This window comes from Centrocercus urophasianus, unplaced genomic scaffold (genome assembly GCF_019232065.1).
Source record: "Centrocercus urophasianus isolate 14NV4802_14NV808 unplaced genomic scaffold, USGS_Curo_1.0 seq_9, whole genome shotgun sequence".
NCBI lineage: Eukaryota > Metazoa > Chordata > Aves > Galliformes > Phasianidae > Centrocercus > Centrocercus urophasianus.
The window spans coordinates 24,646,526-24,666,801 of record NW_024885532.1 but is presented as its reverse complement, the minus strand read 5'-3'; the positions used below and the strand labels follow the sequence as shown (position 1 = coordinate 24,666,801).

Genomic DNA, 20,276 nt, shown 5'->3' with positions numbered 1-20,276 from the left:
TAGCAACAGAAGGATGATTTGTGTGATTTCTTTTTAGGAAAGGGTAACTTGGTGTAAAACAGGACAAATACACAACAAAGATCTTTGGGTCAAGAAACATTTTTGCAGTGGCTGGAGTTACGAGGGGTTACATGTAAATGAACACAGCTTTTTCCAAAATGTTTTATTCAGAGATATTGCCATCCAGTAGGAGACAACTAGTTAGCACAAGCATGGCCTGTGAAAAGGAAGGAGTGCAAAGTAATGACTTTGGGCTATTTGAGGGCCATCTAAACCAGAGGATGGCAGCAGACTGAGGCAGACATGAGCCATCACTGACCTTGATGGAGGACACCAGACTTCAAATGGTAATACAAAGTGGAAACCAGCTAGAGACCACCCATTGGGCAAGTAAATCCTAAAGCACTAAATCAGCTCAAAGCATTTGCTGGGAGAAAAATGAGCTGAGAGAGAGGTAACAGCAGTAAATAAGGGAAAAGTCTTTCATGATTTTGCTGCCTTGCAGGCTCAGCACTGCCTGAAAAATTAGATCAGATTTGCAATTCTAGCTCAGCTATTCACAGGTCAGACAGGATTGCACGGGGGGAGAGGAACAGCTTCCCCTGCAGACAGCTAAGTACCATGCAAAAAGACTGATAGGATATGCCCAGTTATCTCAAGCCATGAGAAATGCTCCACACAAGCTAAAATACACTTTTGGTTTCAGAATCTATGCATGTTCTGCTGTGTCAAGCCATTTCTGCTCCCACTCTTCTGCTCTGGCATTTGAGACATGATGAAAACACCCAGGTGGAACGACCTGACAGTCCAGACAGCCTCTGCCACATTTCATAACATGAGTTAGTTCTATTTATCAAGTACACACAAAGAGCTTTGGAGGAAACATATACAATCCATGAGTAGTTATTGAGAAACATAAATCATTAACAGACTTCAGCAGATTAAACAATTTACTTAATTAGGGGATGTCCCAGCTACCGAGCATCTGGAGGGAAGGAATGCAAGAGAGCTTGGGGGAAGTATTTTATTAATTTACTCAGAAGCCAGTGGAAGCTAAACATTTTTGTAACCATTTTTTATTACAGTTGAGGGGACAGAAGGCAAACATCTTTCAGATGTTAGAAAGGGATGTCCTGTGTGTAGGATCTGGCCCCTAAAACAGATCAGCTGGACAGCTTACTCTAAACAATACCAATAAACAGCAACTGTAAGTTTATAAGCAAGACCCAAAACTATTATGACCTTGAACACTGATGTGAACAAATAGATTGTTCATGCACTTTCATCATCTGCACTGCACAGTGTAAATGCATAAATGCAAGCTAACAAAGGCTCTTAGAAGTACAACAGCCAGATCATTTCAAAAATGCATCTTTTCCTCTCTGGACTGCAATCTTTAAGATACTTCTCGCACATAAAAGATGAAGATTTGTCTCTGCTTTTCCCATTTATTTATTTATTTTCTGGATAATTTAGTAATTTTGATCAAGTAAGTATTGTGTTCAGTTTTGGGCACGTTAATACAGAAGGGACACTGAGGTGCTGGAGCAGGTCCAAAGAAGGGCAACAAGGCTTGTGAAGGGCTTGGAGAATATGTCCTATGAGGAGAGACTGAAGGAACTACGGCTCTTTAGTCTGGAGAAAAGGAGGCTGAGTAGAAAACCTTCTTGCTCTCTTCCAATATCTGAAAAGTGCTTACAGCAAGAGCGGAGCTGGTCTCTTCTCACTGCTGACAGGTGACAGGATGAGGAGAAATGGCCTCAAGTTGTGCCTGGGTAAGTTTAGGTCGGATATCAGGAAACACTTCTTTACAGAAAGGGTTGTTAAGCACTGGAATAGGCTGCCCAGGGAAGTGGTTGGGTCACCATCCCTGGATGCATTTAAAAATCGTTCGGATGTGATGCTCAGGGACGTGATTTAGTGGAGGGTTGTTAGAGTTAGGGTAGGATGGTTAGGTTCCGGTTGAACTTGATGATCTTCAAGGTCTTTCCAACCTGAGTGATTCTATGATTCTACAATTCTAAGTGTTTAAATAAAAATATGTCTGCAGAAGGAAACAAAAGTTTGTTGTATAGCAGGTACGTGATAATTAGAAGTCATTGAGCACTAGGTATCTGCACCCCAGCTTTCCCAGTTCTGACTAGTAACTTACGTTTAAAGCACAAAGGCATGAAAGACAGTCCATTATTCTCTTCCTTACTAAATCAATCACTGAAAATCTTAGAGACATCTTTCTTCCATCAGTTCTCCTACTCATCTGCTTATCTGGCACCCTTCAATTTCATGTACATTTCAGCCACACTGTTTCTCTCCCCAAGAACTTTGCTGCAGCATTCTGGTTAGACAAGGGCTGATGGTGATTCATGAGTCCTGCTTGCCCTTTTAGCAACCATGCTGTTGCCAAGAATATAGGCTTCAAAAGTGTGTGTGTATGTAGAAAAGGTGCAGATACACCCTCTGCATTCCTGTCCTCCTGTTCTCTGAAATGCAATTTAACCAGAAGCCACCAGACTGCCAAGGTCACCCCTCTCCCTGGCAATAGAAGCTTTCAGCATGCATGCACCCACACACAATTGCAGAGGTAGCCCACATACCCGCTCCAGCAGCTGTTGTCCATTTCAAGTCAAATATGGCTTTGAAACAACGAGGCAAAGGCAGGTATTACCACTCACTCCACCTCTCCCCATTTAAACTCCAGTTTTCTACTGCATGTAGCATCCCAGCCCACTCCCTGTTGCCTGAGAGGCATCACGTATTTAGTGTCTCTCAGTTATTCAAAGCAGTTGAATGTATTTCAACAACAAATAAGTTTAATAAAATCAATTACTAACTTGTCAATTACAGTAGATTGCTGGCAGGAAAGAAGATACTGGATGCTTCAGCAGATACATGAGGAAGTATTTGGACATGAGCAAGTATTACTTTTCAGAAAGGGTGGTCAGGCACTGGAATGGACTGCCCAGGGAGGTGGTGGAGTCACCGAGCCTGGGGGTGTTCAAGGAAAGACTGGATGTTGTGTTGAGGGACATGGTTTAGTGGGAGCTGTTGGGAATAGGTGAACAGTTGGACTAGATATCTTTTAGGTCTTTTCCAACCTTGGTGATTCCATGATTCTATACAGGAGATACCTCAAGTATTCAGAAGGCTACATCTGGCTGACAGAAACACTGAACACACCAACTACTCTCTCAACACCAATTTATACTTCTTTTCTTTTGGCCCCCCCTCCCCCCCCCCCCTTTTTTTTTTGTTGGTTGTTTTTAAATCAGATATCAGGTGCCAGTGTTTTTCCAGTCCAAGCTGTCCCATTTCACTTTCATAACAGACGACTGCTGAACATTGCTATTGCTAATGCTGTTAAATACCAAGGATGCGCGACTGACTGCTCCAAGGCTTCATGCAGGAAGGAGACAGCCTGCCTTTTTTGAATTTCATATTGATAAGACAGAGCCACCAAAAGAATGAATAAACAGGAAGGCAAGGAACAGGAGAGAGCGAGGTGAGAGGAGCTGCATTACAGATGTAACATAAGTGGGAAGAATAAGCAGTATGTTATAAACAGGTTACAAAGTACAAATGACACAAAGCTTGCAGTAAGGATGGCAGCGAGCATCTGTTTCGGTAACCTCGAGGCAAGAAAACCAAAACAGCACAGTATTCTGAAATAACAGATTTATTCAAACCGAAGAGCAGGCTGAAGACACTCTTCAAACCCCAAGGCTTCCCCCCACACCCCAGTTACTGGGACTTCTGGAGCATCAAGAAGGCTTTTTTGCATGAGGTCAACCCAATGCCAGAAGGAAAGGAGAACTCCAGCTCCACACTTTGAATTTGTGAAGCAGTCTAATGGTGACAGACGTGGTAACAAAAACCCTTCTCGACAACCAAGTATTTCCCTACGTGTAACCTCTAAATATGTAACACGGAAAGTATTTCTTACATTAAGGCTTCTCTATATAGTGTATTTGCACTTCACAAATGTGAAGTTCTTGCACTGCTACCTGGGACACTAAATCCACTAGACTTTAAAGAGATCAAAGGCAAAGAAAGTGAAACATTGTTAAATAAGCATATAGCAAATTAAGTAACATTTTTAAAAAGGAGGTTAACTAAGGCTATTTACCTGAATTCAAATTTTTGTTTGTTTGTTTGTTTTTCAATTGAAAATTTGTACTTGAAAGAAAACATTTTCAGAGAGAGAAAAAGCATCAGTCAGAAGACTTCTTCTGCAGGGCTCATGGAAAGTTTCATGTTTCAGCACTGGCTGTTAGCAAGTTCTTCCTCTTGTTGCCTTCCCAGACTGAGTGAAGTTGCTATTGAGACTCAAGAATAAAACATTTTTCATTTTTAATTAAAAAATGCTTAGTTAGCAGTAAGTGAACACACCACATGGAATGAAACTTGGTCCTGTTTAGTAAAATACAAAATACTCACATTTGTTACTTGCCTGTTTTCAAAAAAGTGCAGATACTTGATATGCTACTAAATTAATCCTGGACAGGCAGAGAAACAAACACCAGGATCCAGCTTCATAAGAGAACTTAAGCACAGTAACACCAGACACGTGGAGGTCTAACGAAAGTACACAGGTCTAGTAACACTGTCCTCATAAAGAAGGTAAGTACTCATAAACTAGGCTCACAAACTAGTCATAAACTAGTAAACATGGCAGCTCAAGCCAACCAATGCAAAATGCCAAAAGGCTGTGTGAAATCCTGCAAACTCCCCAGACCCTGCTGTATCTCCAATCCTGACTTGAACTGCATGACTATGTGGATTCCAAACTCTCTCCTCATAACACTCATTTTTACTCCACAATAGTTCAGCTCTAAGAACACTCAACTAGGAGGACAAGGCAGGCTACGAGATCTCCTGAGCATGTAGGCATTGGCATTACACTCCCTAGAATCAAGTCTCAAACAAATCTGAGGGAGGGAAAAAACCATGAAATTAATAGTTGATGCTAGGTCATATGGTGGGATGCCATTAGTCCAGCCATCCTCTTCCCAAGAGATCCAGAAGCTACCTATTACAGAACAGAATCATAGAATCCTTAGAGTTGGAAGGAACCTCACCTGGACTGTCACCTAATCCAACTCCTCTGCAATGAACAGGGACACCACAGCATCAGGTTGCCCAGGGCCTGATCCAGCCTGATCTTGAAAGTCTCCAGGGACGGGGCATCAACCACATCGCTAGGCAACCTGTTCCACTGCCTCACTACCTCACTGTAAAAGATTTTTTTCTTATATCTAACCTAAAATTACCCTCCCTGACCTTGAAGCCATTTCCTCTTGTTCTGTCACCACAGGCTCTGCTATAGAGTCTATACCCTTCTTTCCTGTAGACCCCCTTTAGATACTGAATGGCTGCTCTTAGGTTACCTCGCAGCCTTCTCTTCTTCAGGCTGAACAGCCCCAGCTCTCTCAGCCTGTCCTCATAGGATAGGTGCTGCATTCCCTGGAACACCTGTGCCTGCTAAGATCTTATGACAGTAATTAACTACTACAAAAATGCATCAAGGATGCAGCAGTTACCATCAACAACAGTTAAAAGCGTAACATCAAGACTGGATGTGCTCCTACTAAACAAAAATCACATTTATCTGCTGGGCAGGATAGATAATCAATCACACATTCTCAAACGTTTCCTCCATCCACAAAGAAAATTTTCATTTCTATTTTCAGCTTCAGCAATCGATTGCCCCCATCTGCTTACTTTTTTCAGGTAATAGATAACCTCGCCAAATGGCACCACCATGTTGCTCTGATCTGTGATTTCTGGAATCTTATCAGTTTAGCTACACGGGAGGAAAGGGAGCCAAGTCAGACATCTTGTTCTGTTTATTTTCATGTTACTTATGCATAACTGATAGCTACTCATAACTTCAGTATATTTGACTGCTAATCCACTCCTCCTTCACCCTTTCTGGTTAAAATTGTTTCCATAAGATTTGATGCAATGGAAGCTGAGCAGATCTTATGTATCTGGAATGAGAAACTGCAATTTTGTGGTACAACAAAAGAAGGAGCTTTTGTAGAAAAATGTTATGAAAGCCACAGTAAAACTACTGTTTCCAAGGTATTCAGAGTACACATGATAATAAGGAAATCTTTTTGCTTTTTTAATTCTCTGCTCTTGGATCTTAAAAAGGCAAGTCAGCCTTCAAAGAATCACAGAATCAAAGAGGTTGGAAGGGCTTTGGAGATCAACCCAGTCCAAACAAACCCCTGCTAAAGCAAGTTCCCTACAGCTGGTCTCACAGGTGGGTGTCCAGGCAAGTTCTGAATACCTCCAAAGGACACCCCACAGTCTCTGAGCAGCCTGTTCCAGTGCTCCATCCCCTCCACAGTAAAGAAAATTTTCCCCATGTTTGTACGGAACTTCCTGTGTACCAGTTTGTGCCCATTGCTCCTTGTTCTGTTGCTGGGCACCACTGAAAAGAACCTGGCCCTATCCACTTGACTCACGCACTTTAGATATGTATAAGCACTGACAAGATCCCCAAAGTTGTCTTGTGACAACTTAGGGCTAAGTAGAATAATCCAGTACAACTTCCTTACTACCAAATGACCAAGACCAGAGGATAATTTCACATTAAATCATCCTGAGAACAACTGAAATGATATTAAAAACTAATCAAGAAACTAAGCAGCCCCACTGTTGTAGCCATGAAGGTGCCACCCCAAGATGACAGAAGGGCACAAGCTGGAATGTAAACTCATGCCCCAACTCCCAAATCCATAGTACGTGACAGAACAATGCTCTACTCAAACCAGCCAAGAGTATTGGGAATCAGAAGCAAAGAGAGGTTATCTTGACTGGTGGTAGACCGCATAGATGAGCACCACGAGCAGACGTAAGCAGGTCCAACAGCTGGAGAAGCAGCAGCAGCCACTGAGATCTGAGCAGAGAAGCAGACTGCAGAGGCTGTGGGTGCCATCCCTTTACTCCAGCTGGGGCTCAGCCCTGGCAGCAGCCCCTCAGGTCACTGGCTGGTGTCCCACACAGGAATGCTGCTGGGGCTGCTCTTCTACTCGGCACAGAGGCCTCAAAGATCTGCCCTCCTCCAGACATTTGGTTCATCTTCAGAATGTCAAATTATTTTTGGTCTCAAATTCCAGCTTTTCAAACTTACTTTTACAGACCTCAAATTAGCAGAAACGTTTGCAGATCGACCTTCTTAAAGGCCTCTAACTTGTTTAAACCAGAGATTTTATTGTTATTTTAAATCACAGAACGAATTTCTCATAAGCAACATGACACGTCAAGAACAGGGCCAGCCACATGATCTGGGTGACATAATCTGTGAAATGCATCCCAATGAATTAATGATGCAGACCTGGGACAAGATCCTGGCTGAGAGGCCACCTGGCACTGAAAACAGCAACTGCATCCAGGCTGTGTACTGGGAATGGTCCCTGATCCAAGCCAATTCCATCCAGACAAGCTTTGGGTTTGACACCAAGCAAACTGGCTCACAGCACAAACAGTGCCTGGTACCAGTGGTCATGCAGCACAGACAAATTCCCCTGCCTCAAAACATACCCTGGCACTGGTAAACTTATTAGAGAGTTGGTCATTACAGCAACTGGCCCCTAGGTTCAGCTGTTTCTACCAGCTGGCCCATGCCATTATTGAAAAGAGGGAATAATATTGATCTTGAAGTCCGCCCTACATCTGTAGTCACATGCAATTTGGTGCTGACCTAGAAGAATTGGGAAGTTGGAACAACATGGTTTTTGCTGACTCTACTCAAGACAGCCCTACTTCCTAGTTACTTTGTACCACAACAATATGCCAAGGTAGTCCATACTTTCCTCTTTCTTCTCCTTCATTTTTATTAGCCTGAAGTCACTGTAAAGGTGTAAGCCGATAAGCCAGCAACTGAATAAACAGTTTCTGGCTTAAATGCAGTCATGACTTGCAGCCATAAATAGAAAAACCAAGCAGAAAAAAGAAAAAAAACCCAACCCACAAGAAGTGTAGACCAATGCCAGGATAATGCTCCAGAGTACCACAACAGCTGGGATGGAAACCAGGAGCCTGCTAGCAGACAAATGTATTTCCAGAAGAATAGCATTTATCTGAGGCATCAGTACATGCACACACATTGCTCTTTGAAACCATCCTTTGCACTTTTTATCTTGCATGCAGAACACCTGAACACAAGGTACCCATGCCACGTTTTTTCCACATCCAGATTTATTTATGGTAATTTATTTACTTCTCCCACAGAATCACAAGGTTGGAAACGACCTGCAAGATCATCTAGTCTAACCACCCTCCCATTCCAAACAGTACCACAAGCACTAAACCATCTCTCGTAGCTCCTCATCCAGGCACCTCTTGAACACTGCCAGGGACGGCGACTCCACCACTTCCCTGGGCAGCCATTGCAGTGCCTGACCACCCTTTGAGAGAAAAAGTTTCTCCTAATATCCAACCTAAACCTCCTCTGGTATAACTTCTGGCCGTTTCCTCGGGTCCTACTATTTGCCTGGGAGAAGAGGCCAGACCCTTTTGCACCACAACCTCCCTTCAGGAAGTTGTAGAGTGCAATGAGGTCTCCCCTGAGCCTCCTCTTCTCCAGACTGAACAATCCCAGCTCCCTCAGCCGCTCCTCACGAGACTTGTGCTCCAGACCCCTCACCAGTTTTGTTGCCCTTCTCTGGACACGTTCCCACAACACCCTGTACAGAAAAACACTTTGCCTACATAGTTAATGGGTACATTTTTGTAATTCAGAGATAAATAACAATTCTATTTATTTCTAAAAAAAATATGGCTCTTTAAACCATGTAAAAATGTCTGTGTCCAAAATGCATGTGAACAAAAGTTCAATTTTAGAGTAAGTCAAAGGAGAGACCACAGGAGACAGCAAATGAGGTACACTAAGCTCTTTGTTAGGCTTACCCAAACTTCCTGCTTCTCATCCCAAAGTTTGCAGACCTTGAGCCATTCCTTCATACATGTTCACACCCCTTAAAAAGCCGATGGATGTGTTCATTCCTGCTTCCTCAGAAATGGGTTTTAAGTCATCAGAGCTTTAGAAGGACAAATATAAGCAGCGACCAAAAGTGATGCAGTGGATGAAACTAGTTGTGGATGGAGACTTCTTGGCTTGGTTTCCTGTTAATAAAGACTTATTGGGGAAATCTTTGCCAAGCTCACCTCTTATCCACCAAGGAACCTGCTGGGGAGAAGGGAAAGGAAAAGTCCAAGCATCCTAAATCACAGAGGAGCTTTCAGAATTCAATTAAACTTGATACATTTGCAGAGGTTACAGCATGCAATTTGTTTTTCAACAATGAGTACATTCATAACCCTTTCCCAGGTATCTAACATGGGCTAGCCACAGTATTTGAGGAAAAAAAAAATTAACTGGAAACCTAAGGATCACATCACCCAGTATTCATAGAATTGCTGGTTAACCCAAAAACCCCACCACTGCTTTCAAACAACTACTCCAAATCCAAGGTTTTAAATAAGTAGTGATCCAAGCTACTGTGGGATTTCATACATTCCTGCTGGTCTTATGCTCCCCCACCATACAAGCAACTACAGAAAGGAAAGAGCACAGAGAGGGGAAGACAAGGTGCCAAACTTCAGCATCACAGCCCCACCAGTGTCCCCTGAGCAACGTTCCCAGATGTTTAATCTGGAGAAATCATGCTTGCAATGGTGCTCATAGTTCCTTGTCTGTCCATGCTTCAGACCTTCATCTGCTGCAAGACTCCAAGCGCTGCAGCAAGTCAAGTTCTCCATATTCTTCAGTGCTTTTCCTTTTTTTAGCTACAAATAAATCTAACATCAACAATGAATGTAACCCAAAGGAGTTAGTTCAGTCAGCGTTTATATGGGACTGAGCTTATGATCCTCTTAAGTCTAGCAGAAACATTTACTAGCTGGTATTCTGGAAGCATTATCACAGATTCATCTATTCCCATTCGTTTACTGGCAGTTGCAGAAGTCAGTGAGAAGAGATTTGTTTATGAAGTCTGATTCACTTCCTGAGGGGAAGAGACTGCACTCTTCCAGGGAAATGGATTGTGTCTATATGTTGGTAATCAGCCCCTTATATATTACATACAGAGCTGATGACAGTGGTCTACCCCACTCACCACAGCTGACATGCTGAAGCTAACTGCTCTCTCCTGTTTGGGGAAACTCAACATACATCTATTCCTATCTGATAATTGCAGCTAAAACAATTTCAAAACTCCTATTACTCCTGACTTTGGACGCAATGTAACCTAGAAAAATGAGGTACTACTATACTTCCACTGCTCAGAAACTGCTAAAAGCTTTAACTGCTAAGTGCAGGTGGGGCAAGGCTCCGGTTGGCCTAACACACACTTCTGGAGCTTAACTGTAGACTCTCTGACTGAATAGAACATGAAATAGGGTCCCATAGAACCAGATAAAATACATCATTTCCCTGATGCAGAAAACATCAACTTTTTATCTCCAGACATTAAAAAGTCTCGGTCCAAACTTAGGGTACAACAAAGCCAAAGGTGTCCCTTCTGACTTCACAGATACGTTATCTTCTCATCCCTCTTCTTTAGCACCATTAATACAGGATCAGTTTATTCTTTTCCTCTGCATGTTTTTAGCACAAACAGAAGTAAGAACTGATAAAAACCTTGTTGTGGTGGTGGATTGAAATCAATGCTTCAGCCCTTGGAAGCCAAATGCAAAGCTCTTCAAAGGCTTTTCCACCTTCCCTTTGGATGCTGTCCTGCAGAAAGCCAAGCGCCCAGAGGCTGCTGGAGTCGAAGCAACGAGACCCGTGGGACAAAGAGTGGCACCAAGGGCTGTATGGCACACTGATGGGACGAGCACAAGAGCTCCTGCTGGGCTTCCAACAGAAGTGCAATCAGCTTCTGACAGGAGCTTACTGGTACTGGAGCTGCTGAAATGAAAACTCAATTCATGAGCCCAACAAGGCATCATGTGGAGGATCTTTCCTGCAGGTCATTTTCACTGCATTTTGCATGCAAAGCTATCCGTGTGCTGTAAAATACAATGCTTTTGCAACATCAGTTTGGACCACGTTTTGGATGCCTCTGTAGCCTACATTTGCTCCAGCAGCATAGTGGGAGGAGAGACACAGTTGTCCCTGTGTCAAAAATAAAAGCAGGGAATGCAGAAATGAGAAGACACTGCTTAAGTAACATAAAACCCCACAAAGAAGCATTTAAAGATAATTCAAAACATGACAAAAATGGATGCAGATTAAACAAAACATAAGCCATTATTTCCAATTCCAAGGTACTAAAATTCCTAAAGTTTCCAACTCACATAAAGGGCAACAAGTAACTAATAAAGCCCCCTGTATTAAAAGAGATTACTTTTCATTACTTTATATGGCTTTCAGAGATAGAAGGCAACCAGGTGACATAGCCAGGCAATCTCTTTTAGATCCCCGAGTAATAAATGGGCCTAGAAACAACACGTACAGGAAAATACCTGGCAGAATATTGAGTCTGACAGTATCTTCTGTCCGAATCTGTAAAGAAAGAAACCTCAAAGTATGCGTTCACAGATAAGCATTCAAATCAGAGGACACATACACAAGATAAACTTTGCTGCACTGCTTCATAAAGGCTCAGCAGCAACCAGAATGAATGCATGACAGCAGACTACTTTTCAGCACTTTCCTGCTTCATCTTATCTTGCATAACAATAAACACACCGATTTTCCTCCCTTAATCACTTATATATATAATTTCAAACCATGGATAAGCTAAATAATGTGGCAGTAGGAGACTGTTGGTACATCTAAATCATGAAACCACTGCATGTGGAGGATATGTACCAACGGTTGGAGTTCTGAATCAATCTCTTACCTCTTACCTCCCCATCCTGTGGTACACATTAGTTTGCACAAATGCAATTATGCTTCTGATATACCTTGTTATCTTAAAGCTAAATAAAAGCTTCAGCGTCAACTCAAAATGAGACCCTTCTAGTGCTTAAAAATGCAAGCTGTTTACTTACGTATTTCACAGTACAGATGCACTGCCTGTTTAAAAATACAAGTAAATCCTTATTTGCTATTACAAATGAATTTGCAGCTGAGGATAAATTCATCAAATTTGTGCTCACTGCTGGAGCTGAAAAAATCACATTATCTATCACATTCTATGTGATTCATTCATTCATTCCCCTATGAAGACAGGCTAAGGGAGCTAGGCTTCAGCCTGGAGAAAAGAAGGCTGTGGGGTGACCTCATTGCAGCATTTCAATACCTAAAGGGAGCCCACAAACAGGAGGGGAGTCAACTCTTTGAAAGGGTTGATAACAGCATGACAAGGGTAAATGGTTTTAAGTGAGAGAGGGAAGATTTAGGTTGGATGTCAGGGGGAAATTCTTTACTAGGAGAGTGGTGAGGTGCTGGAACAGGCTGCGCAGAGAGGCTGTGGATGCCCCATCCCTGGAGGTGTTCAAGACCAGGTTGGATGGGGCCCTGGACAGCCTGGCCTAGTATTAAATGGGGAGATTGGTGGCAGGGGGTTGGAGCTTCATGATCCTTGAGGTCCCTTCCAACCCTGGCCATTCTGTGATTCTATGATTCTAAACACAGTGATGGCTCTTTCTTTGGTGCCTCTTGAAGAGGGTGCAATGCATTTGCTCTATCATCTGCATTCAGAGAATGCAGCCTGGTGGCAAAATAGGCCAATTCACATTTCTCAGATGTCTCTCTACAGGAAACTGCTATTACACACTGGTAAAGGTCAAAAGCATTGCCTTGTGGGATAGGATCGACCACCACTGTTACTTCAAAAACCTGCTAAGAGCGCTGATCTTTCCTCTCACAGTAAAAAGGAATGATGCACAATTTGAAGAATAAAAGACAACTTCAGATCAAACTTGTCAGTAAGCTTGGCAGTAAAGCTATCATGCTCTCCTACCCAAGGCTGTGCTTTGGCATTGCCTTACATTCAGAGCTCAAATCCTTATAAGTTCCCCGAAAAAACTTGATTTAAATGGAGAATCCACATGGTATGACAAGCAAAGCCCATATGTTCAAAGCCTGGCCAAGGTTAGTTACACAACACTATTTCCTGCTGCCTGACTAAGAGGAAAATTAAAACACTTTTTTTTTTTTTTTTTTTTTTTTTTTTTAAACCCATCTCCACAAACGTTCTTCCTTTAATGAGGATGGAGACTGTATTTTGACCACCCACAATTTTAGCACAGACTCAAAGTTTATCGACTATCTGATATCCAAAAATTCCTTTTGACCATTATTTAGCTGCAATTTCAAGCCAGCAGGCATACAGAGAGTGACAAATACAGAATCCTAGGAGATGCATATGGTTTTGTGATTATGCAAAGCTCCTTTCCTGAGGGGCAGCCTGGCACACTCCCCCTCCTGCTTCTCCTTTTGCATAATTGTTCTTCCCATTCTCTAGGCTTGCTCCAGACATTCACCCAACCCTTGACAGCATTTACTGCATTTTATACTTCATCCCATGAAAGTACAAAGAAACCCATTGTGTTTTCTCTTTCCTGGAATGACCAATGGGGACCGGCTCAGCTACGCAAGCTGCCTGCCCCCATGCACAACTGCACCCACTGTCATCCCAGCATCCATCATTTCCCCAAACCACATATGGACAGGAAACAGACAGGGCTCTTTGCACTCCTTTTTTGCAAAAGCTTACAGTAGTGACTATTCTCATCAAGTAGCTATAGAGTTTTATAGGAAGGCACCTGTGTCTGACAGACGTGTGATGGAAGCAAGGCAATTAAATACAGCCTCTGGAGAGTTTTGTGCACATCCTTTCAAATTCGAGAGGCTCAGAATGCAGAGATGTGCAGCAGCTATTTGTGAAAAAGCCAGCTTCTTTCCTCAGGGCACTGCCCACTGTGTATGAAGCTTTCAAAGCTTCCTAGCACAAGAGCAGAGCATTATGCCCTCTCATATTCTCCTCCCCGCTTGTTCTCAGAGATGCCAAGCATATTCTGACCAGACTGTTACAAGCTGTATTTTGCAAAACAAGGAGCAGCAGCAGGTTTTTGGAAGAACTCTGGCATCACATCTGAGTGGTCTTCCTGCACACATTACTATGTGCATGGCAGCATGCAAAATCCTGTGCAGCTGGAGAGAAGAAAAAAAACAGGAGTTTGCCTCAATAGCCCAATCCTTCAGGGCAGGTCAGGCAAGCTACTGACACATTTTTACAGTGCCACAACTTCATATGCTATTTGAGAGCTTCAGTCTGCTAACTGATAATGAGAGGCCAGCCTTACTGAGCTATCAGCTTTACAAACGTTGCAATTCATTTATTTTAAGCTATTGCAGCTATTTAAAACTAAAGCATCACTATCTCCTAGACATAATTAGTTTTAGGAGAAAGACCAACAGGTTTTGTGCAATAGTCCATTTTGAGTTCTATGCCAACTCTGCACTGCACAGCCAGCCCATAACCCCTGTTTGTTGTCCTGTCAGGGGCACAAAGAGGTGGCACTGTGTGATCCCTTCTGCAGAAGGAGCATTGTTCAGCTGCAGAGCTGGAATAACTGGAGAGAACAGCCATCAGGACAAACAGCAGAGCCCGACGGATATATGATGTGCTGACGAGAGATGGGTGTCAACAGACACCAGTGAAATTAAGTTGAGGTTAGAGAAGACAAGGAGAAAGAGAAGACCCAATAAGACAGGAGGTGGATGTGCAGTCCCAAAACTTGCAGCAACTCGAGAGCATTGTGCAGCTCCTGGCAGAAAATGAGGCTGCTGCAAGGCAAATGCAAGCTGCATTTGGCAGCTCTCCTCATTTCATACAGAGGCTGTGAGATATGATACATGCATCTACACCTTTTTTTATAATGGATAACCTCTACATCAGAGAGGGGATTAAAAACCACTGCATCTCAGACTAAAGGCTCAAGCACCTAATCTCCCACTGTACTTTGATACCTAACCACAGCACTGAAGCTGGGTTTTTACAAGCCGTGGTCCAAGCCACGCTGTCATATCACATTTTTGCAGCTGCCACCTTGCAGTTAAGACATGAACTTAATACAGCTGCAGGAGCTGCATCCATTTGTGCATTGACCTACATGAGCCAGCAGTAGCAAGAGAGTGAAAAATCAGAGAGACAAGTCTGAGTCCTTGTGCTTTAAATCTTTAAGTGACACTAAGTGCTCAGTGGAGAGTACCAGAAGGCAAGGTAAACACAGGCTTTGTCAGCCTTCAGTAAATCATCTCTTGATGGCACAAAGCAAAATCACTCAGTACCCCACAAACTGCTGAGGAAGGTACATCATTCCAGCAAGGACTCAGCGAAACATTTTATGTACCAGCCCCAGCATTTTGGCATCTGAACAAGATGCATGTTAGTGAAATCAGGAACAGTCGCTTTTCAACATCTGGAACAATTTCTGATTCCGTGAGGCTTCTGGGCCTTCTCTCAAGACTCTTGCTAACAATCCACTTCTTTCACTTGAGCAGCCAGCACTATCCTCCACCCCGAGCTTGGTTCCAAACACAGTCATCCACTTGCAACACATCCAAATCGTTGGAAAAGAGAAACATAAACCCTGAGCAAACAAGTTGCATCTGCAACAACAGGCCTCAAATCTTTATGTTGTTTATGAGGGGTTCCTCCATTTCCTCTCAATAATTCCATAAGCAACTGATGTTCTTAATCAAAATTTAAAGAACCTCCAGCAGAGATGAGTCTTCTTACACTTTTAAAGAGCACCCACACCTTCTGCACTGCTACTCATACTGCAGTAACCTGGGTGTGAAATTACAGGCTTAGACTGATCAATGCACAAACAGCCACCACCGAAATCTGTTCTCGTACCACCTGCACTTTTACTGCAAGCCAACAGCCAAAAAGCAGAACAGCTTTCAGTGGAATAACTCTGTGTTTAGATGAGAATTACAAACCCATGTCGCAACCACTGCTCTATGAAGCAATTGCTCTGCATCACTCCAGCACAGAGGAGAAATCCAGAAAGTTTTTGGGAGCGTGTGGTTCGTCACATCTTGCCCAGCTGCAGGACAGAGTGATGATCCATCTCACTTGAGAATGAACTACAATGCTTGCCCTGGATCCTGACAAGAAAAGAATAACAAGGAACAAAAGACTGCTTTTGAGGTATTTCAGAGTGGAAAGAGCACACTTCACCCTGTTAGAATGACTGCCAGCAGAGCAAAAGCCAACTTCCATGATTTTTGTCATGTATGCATATTCCCATCCCCAGTGCACTAGTTTATCAAAGTCCAGACTTCAGCTACAGAAGACTCACTTGCTTTTGTCCCCCTTAAAAACCCTGTCGATTAACACGCCCAGAAGACAAGCCTCAAAAAACAAAGTCTGCATTTAAAAACCCCAACTTGCAAAACAAACCAAGGCACAGAATTCTGTACAGTTTTCTCCATGTGAGACAAAGACATGAATATGAATGTACATGAACAGCTGGGGCTCACTGCTACTTACGTTCAAACATGGAACCATACAAAGCCGAGACATCTGAGAACAAAAGGACTTCAGATGACAGAAGAAAGTGGAAAAGGCAGAGATTTCTGTTCCCTTATTTAAAAAATACAGAACTATTTCTTAGGGCATATAGTTTACTCCTTCTAGAAGACTAGAGCGCTTGTTTTTGAGAATAAACTTGAGGTGTTTCAATAACTTTCTACTGTGAACTATGGGAACTTTTACTTCCCATGAATACTTTAAGGAAAACAACTTCCGCACGCCATTGCCTGCAACACTGATGTGTTCAAGGTCTGTAGCATGGAAGTTAGCACACCTAAGAGGGCGCAGACCAGAGTTCATATTTATCAGGAAAGCTGTCTGCTTCAGCACACTTCTAAGCTTTTCTCCCTTCCAATACAGCTGGTAGTACCACAAAAAGAAAGCTGGTGGCCTCCTACCACGGCAGCACTGCATCAGCACGCCAACACTCAGCTGAATTAACACTCACATCCCTGGCAGGCTCAAGGAGTCACAGAAGCATGCCAGTGCCAAGCCCTTGTTGGCAGCGAGAACTGGGTGAGTCAGGATGCTTCTCCCGCCCCATCCCCATGCTCAGGTGAGATTAGTGATACTAAATCTCCAAAGCACGAAGGAGATGTGTCCCAACTTGACATGCCAGTGACCTACTTTGCAGAAGTGCCCAACACCCACAGCTCCCTATGAAGTCAACAAAAGACAAGGACATGCACACCAGTTTTGAAATGGGAGAGCATGCTTTTAACAGAGGAAGCTGGTGACAGCCTCGGGCCAGCTGTGCACATTAGGAGAATCCCATTTAGATCCACGTGGAGAACTGAGGGCACTCAGTACTACGAGTCCCTCAAGATGTATGTGTCTGTTTGGACGTATGTGTCTGTTAATTCCACCCATTTGCTGATAAGGAAAAGAGCACAGATGAGCTACTCCTTGTAGCTCACCTGCATCAGATATATACATTCCTGGATAACGAATGCTGCTGCTCATTTAACTTTCGCCTTCCTAGACAGGTGCATTCTCTTGCAAAATAAAATTATGTATTATTCCAATGTAGCTGTCTTGTATAGAGATACAGACCCAACCTACTTTGCCCTAGTAAGGAATGAGCAGTAGCAAGTAAGATCAGAAGGCAATGCACGCTGTGTAACTCATGTGACTCCAACAAGGAGTCAGAAGAGAAAATACAAACACAGATGATGCACACTGAAAAGAAATTAACTCCACAGATTATGTCAAGTTCAGACAGTCTTAATCAACTCCCCTTGAGGTTACCTGTTTCCCCATCTATGCCTTTCTCTTTGAAGAACCTCCATACTCTGCATTATTACTTAGTTTTCATTTTATTCCTGAAAACGTGTGTTACGAACACAAGCAATTCAAGGCTATATCATGTACAGCTATGTCTGCAAGCTATAGCTGAAACCACTTCCGCAGTCTTTAAAAACCAGATAAAACCACTGGTACCACACAAAATACAGACTGGCAGCCAAGCTCCTGCTTTGAAGGATTTACAGTTATAGAACTGTAAGATACACTAAGGAACTCCTTAAAGCAGTGTCTAGCTGATGTGTATGTTGAAGCCCAACTTCAGCATCGATGTATCCAGGCACTAGCTACTGAACAGGGGAGAACTGTCTCCACTGTGCTCCCCAGCCCAAACCAGCACCAGTAACAGTCCATCCCTCCAGTTACTCCTCGGCAAAAGTTTCAGAGCATCTCTCTCATACAACCAATACATATCACAAGCTGGTGAGCTCAGCCAAAACTCACTTACTTCCCTAAGAGACAGATAACATCTCCACAACTGGCCTTTGCAGTTTCCAGGAATCTCTCAAAGCCCTCCACATTCCAAGGCCATGAAACAACAGCCTTAATGCTAACACCAGCAGACAGGTCCAAACAGGAAGAATCTGCAAAAGCAGTGATGTTGAGAGCCTGGTAAATTGTGCTCCAGCCCTAGGTACCCTGAAGCCTCCACGTGGGATTCCCAAACTGCTCTTCCTTCCACAGTTCTAATCTCTGAATCTTCTAACTACAGTAAAAATGCTAACATGGATGGGAAATGAAAGAAAGAGCCATCGATGAACATCTGCATACCTAAAGAAAGAAAAGGCATGATCACAGCTTGTAGCACCTCAAAGATACCACAACCCAGCCCCACAAGCAAGCACTTTACCTTGGTAGTTCATCTAAACCAAACAACCTGTGAGCCTCCAGACGCAACACCGTACCTCTTGCTTTGATGGAGTTACCCCGTACCACCAGCAAAACCCCAGCCAAGCATCTGGCAGCACATTCAGCAGCAGAGTTCTTTGCAGGTTTCAGCAGCTAACAGGACTCAGCTGGCCTTCGCTAGGGGTTGGAGGTGGGAGGGAGAGAGGGATGTTCTCACTGAACCAGCCGGTTTGGAGAGAGAAACCCCCAGGTTCTGCTTCCCCGCTGCTTTCCTGAACCTGACATCTCTGGTATTCATGAAGTACAGACCTCTCACTAAACCTTGCCTCTACAAAGAAACACCGACTTGGAACACCAAGCTGTTCTCCACAAACTATAGCTGCTAAAATAACACAAACTAGATATTAAGGTAGGGGGAAAGATTGAGTGAGAGACCCAAACAAGAGCAAATTAATTTTATGAACACTTTCTTACAAATAAAACAATTTGGCTGAGTAAGCACTGTTCAGCTTCACAACAAATATGTAAAACGTATAAAGAAAATAGAATTGTGGCCATGTAGTGCTGTAAAACTCTGCATCAACTCCCCTTCGCAGAGCACTTGCTTGAAGCAACTCTTCACCCCTTGCTATGAGGCATGGCAGCTCACTTGGAAACCATAGCTTGGATGAACTTAAGCCATCTCAAATTGGCATGGTTCACGTATCTGACAACTGGCTGGAAATTAATGCACAGAGAGGACACTGACAAGATAAGAGATACTGACAGATTTTGGGAAAGCTAACAGAGAAATAACAGCAGTCACTCTGCAGAATAACAGGCAGAGATGAACAATCCAAGATGACCCTTGGGAATGACAACACATCGGCCAGCATTGGCATTTCAAGCAGACAGCTGGGGACACAGTTACAAGCACCTGAGCTGTAACGAAATTCCAGTTAAAATACTTATTTGTGGACTCTGTAAGAAAAATAAGCTCGTGCTTTGAAGGCCGGCACCTCGTGAGTTCAGCGCTGACACCGCTGAAGGCTGAATTCAGCCTCGGCTCAGGAGAGGACGAGCAGCCTCGGACACGCTCACCCCGCAGCGCACGGCTGAGGGGCCCGGAACAGCGCTCCTTGCAACTGAACTGCAGATCTTATCAACGAGATACGGTATTTTAAACAACTACAGAGAAACACGGAGCAGGGAAAGGGGAACTGGAAGCGCTGTTTCAGCCCAGTCGCGGGGCAAGGTCAAGCAGCGATCCCCGCGCCGCGCCTGCAGCCGCCTCACTGCGGCCAGAGCCCCCGCCGCAGCCCGCCCGCCCGCTACCTGTCCTCGGAGACGCTGATGACCCCGTCCTCCTTGGGCACGATCGCTGCCATGTTCACCACCTCCTGCGAGCCCTCCACTTTGTTGAGCAGGAGGGGCTTGCGGGTCAGAGCTTTGGGCTGCGGCTCCGCCGCCATGGGCACCACCGCTGCGGGAAAACAGACGTGCGGGTGCCCGGCAGCACCGCGCATCCCCCGGGCTGCCCGGGAAGCAGGAACCAACGCGGCGGCGGCACCGCCCCCGAGCCGGGCCCCCGAGGGGCGTGTCGGGCCGGCAGCGGGAGGCGGGGCGAGGGGCGATGGCGGC

At 44.0% G+C, this 20,276-nt stretch overlaps 1 protein-coding gene across 1 annotated transcript in view; it reads right to left on the bottom strand.

Moving 5' to 3' along the window:
• Positions 1-20,177, bottom strand: part of WDFY2 (WD repeat and FYVE domain containing 2) — a 65,616-nt gene extending 45,439 nt beyond the window's left edge. Inside the window, exon 1 of the mRNA XM_042839251.1 lies at positions 19,971-20,177. Coding sequence (XP_042695185.1) covers positions 19,971-20,161 — 191 coding nt within the window. The 5' untranslated portion in view covers positions 20,162-20,177. The remainder of the gene's footprint in view (positions 1-19,970) is intronic.
• Between the last annotated feature and the right edge of the window lie 99 nt (positions 20,178-20,276).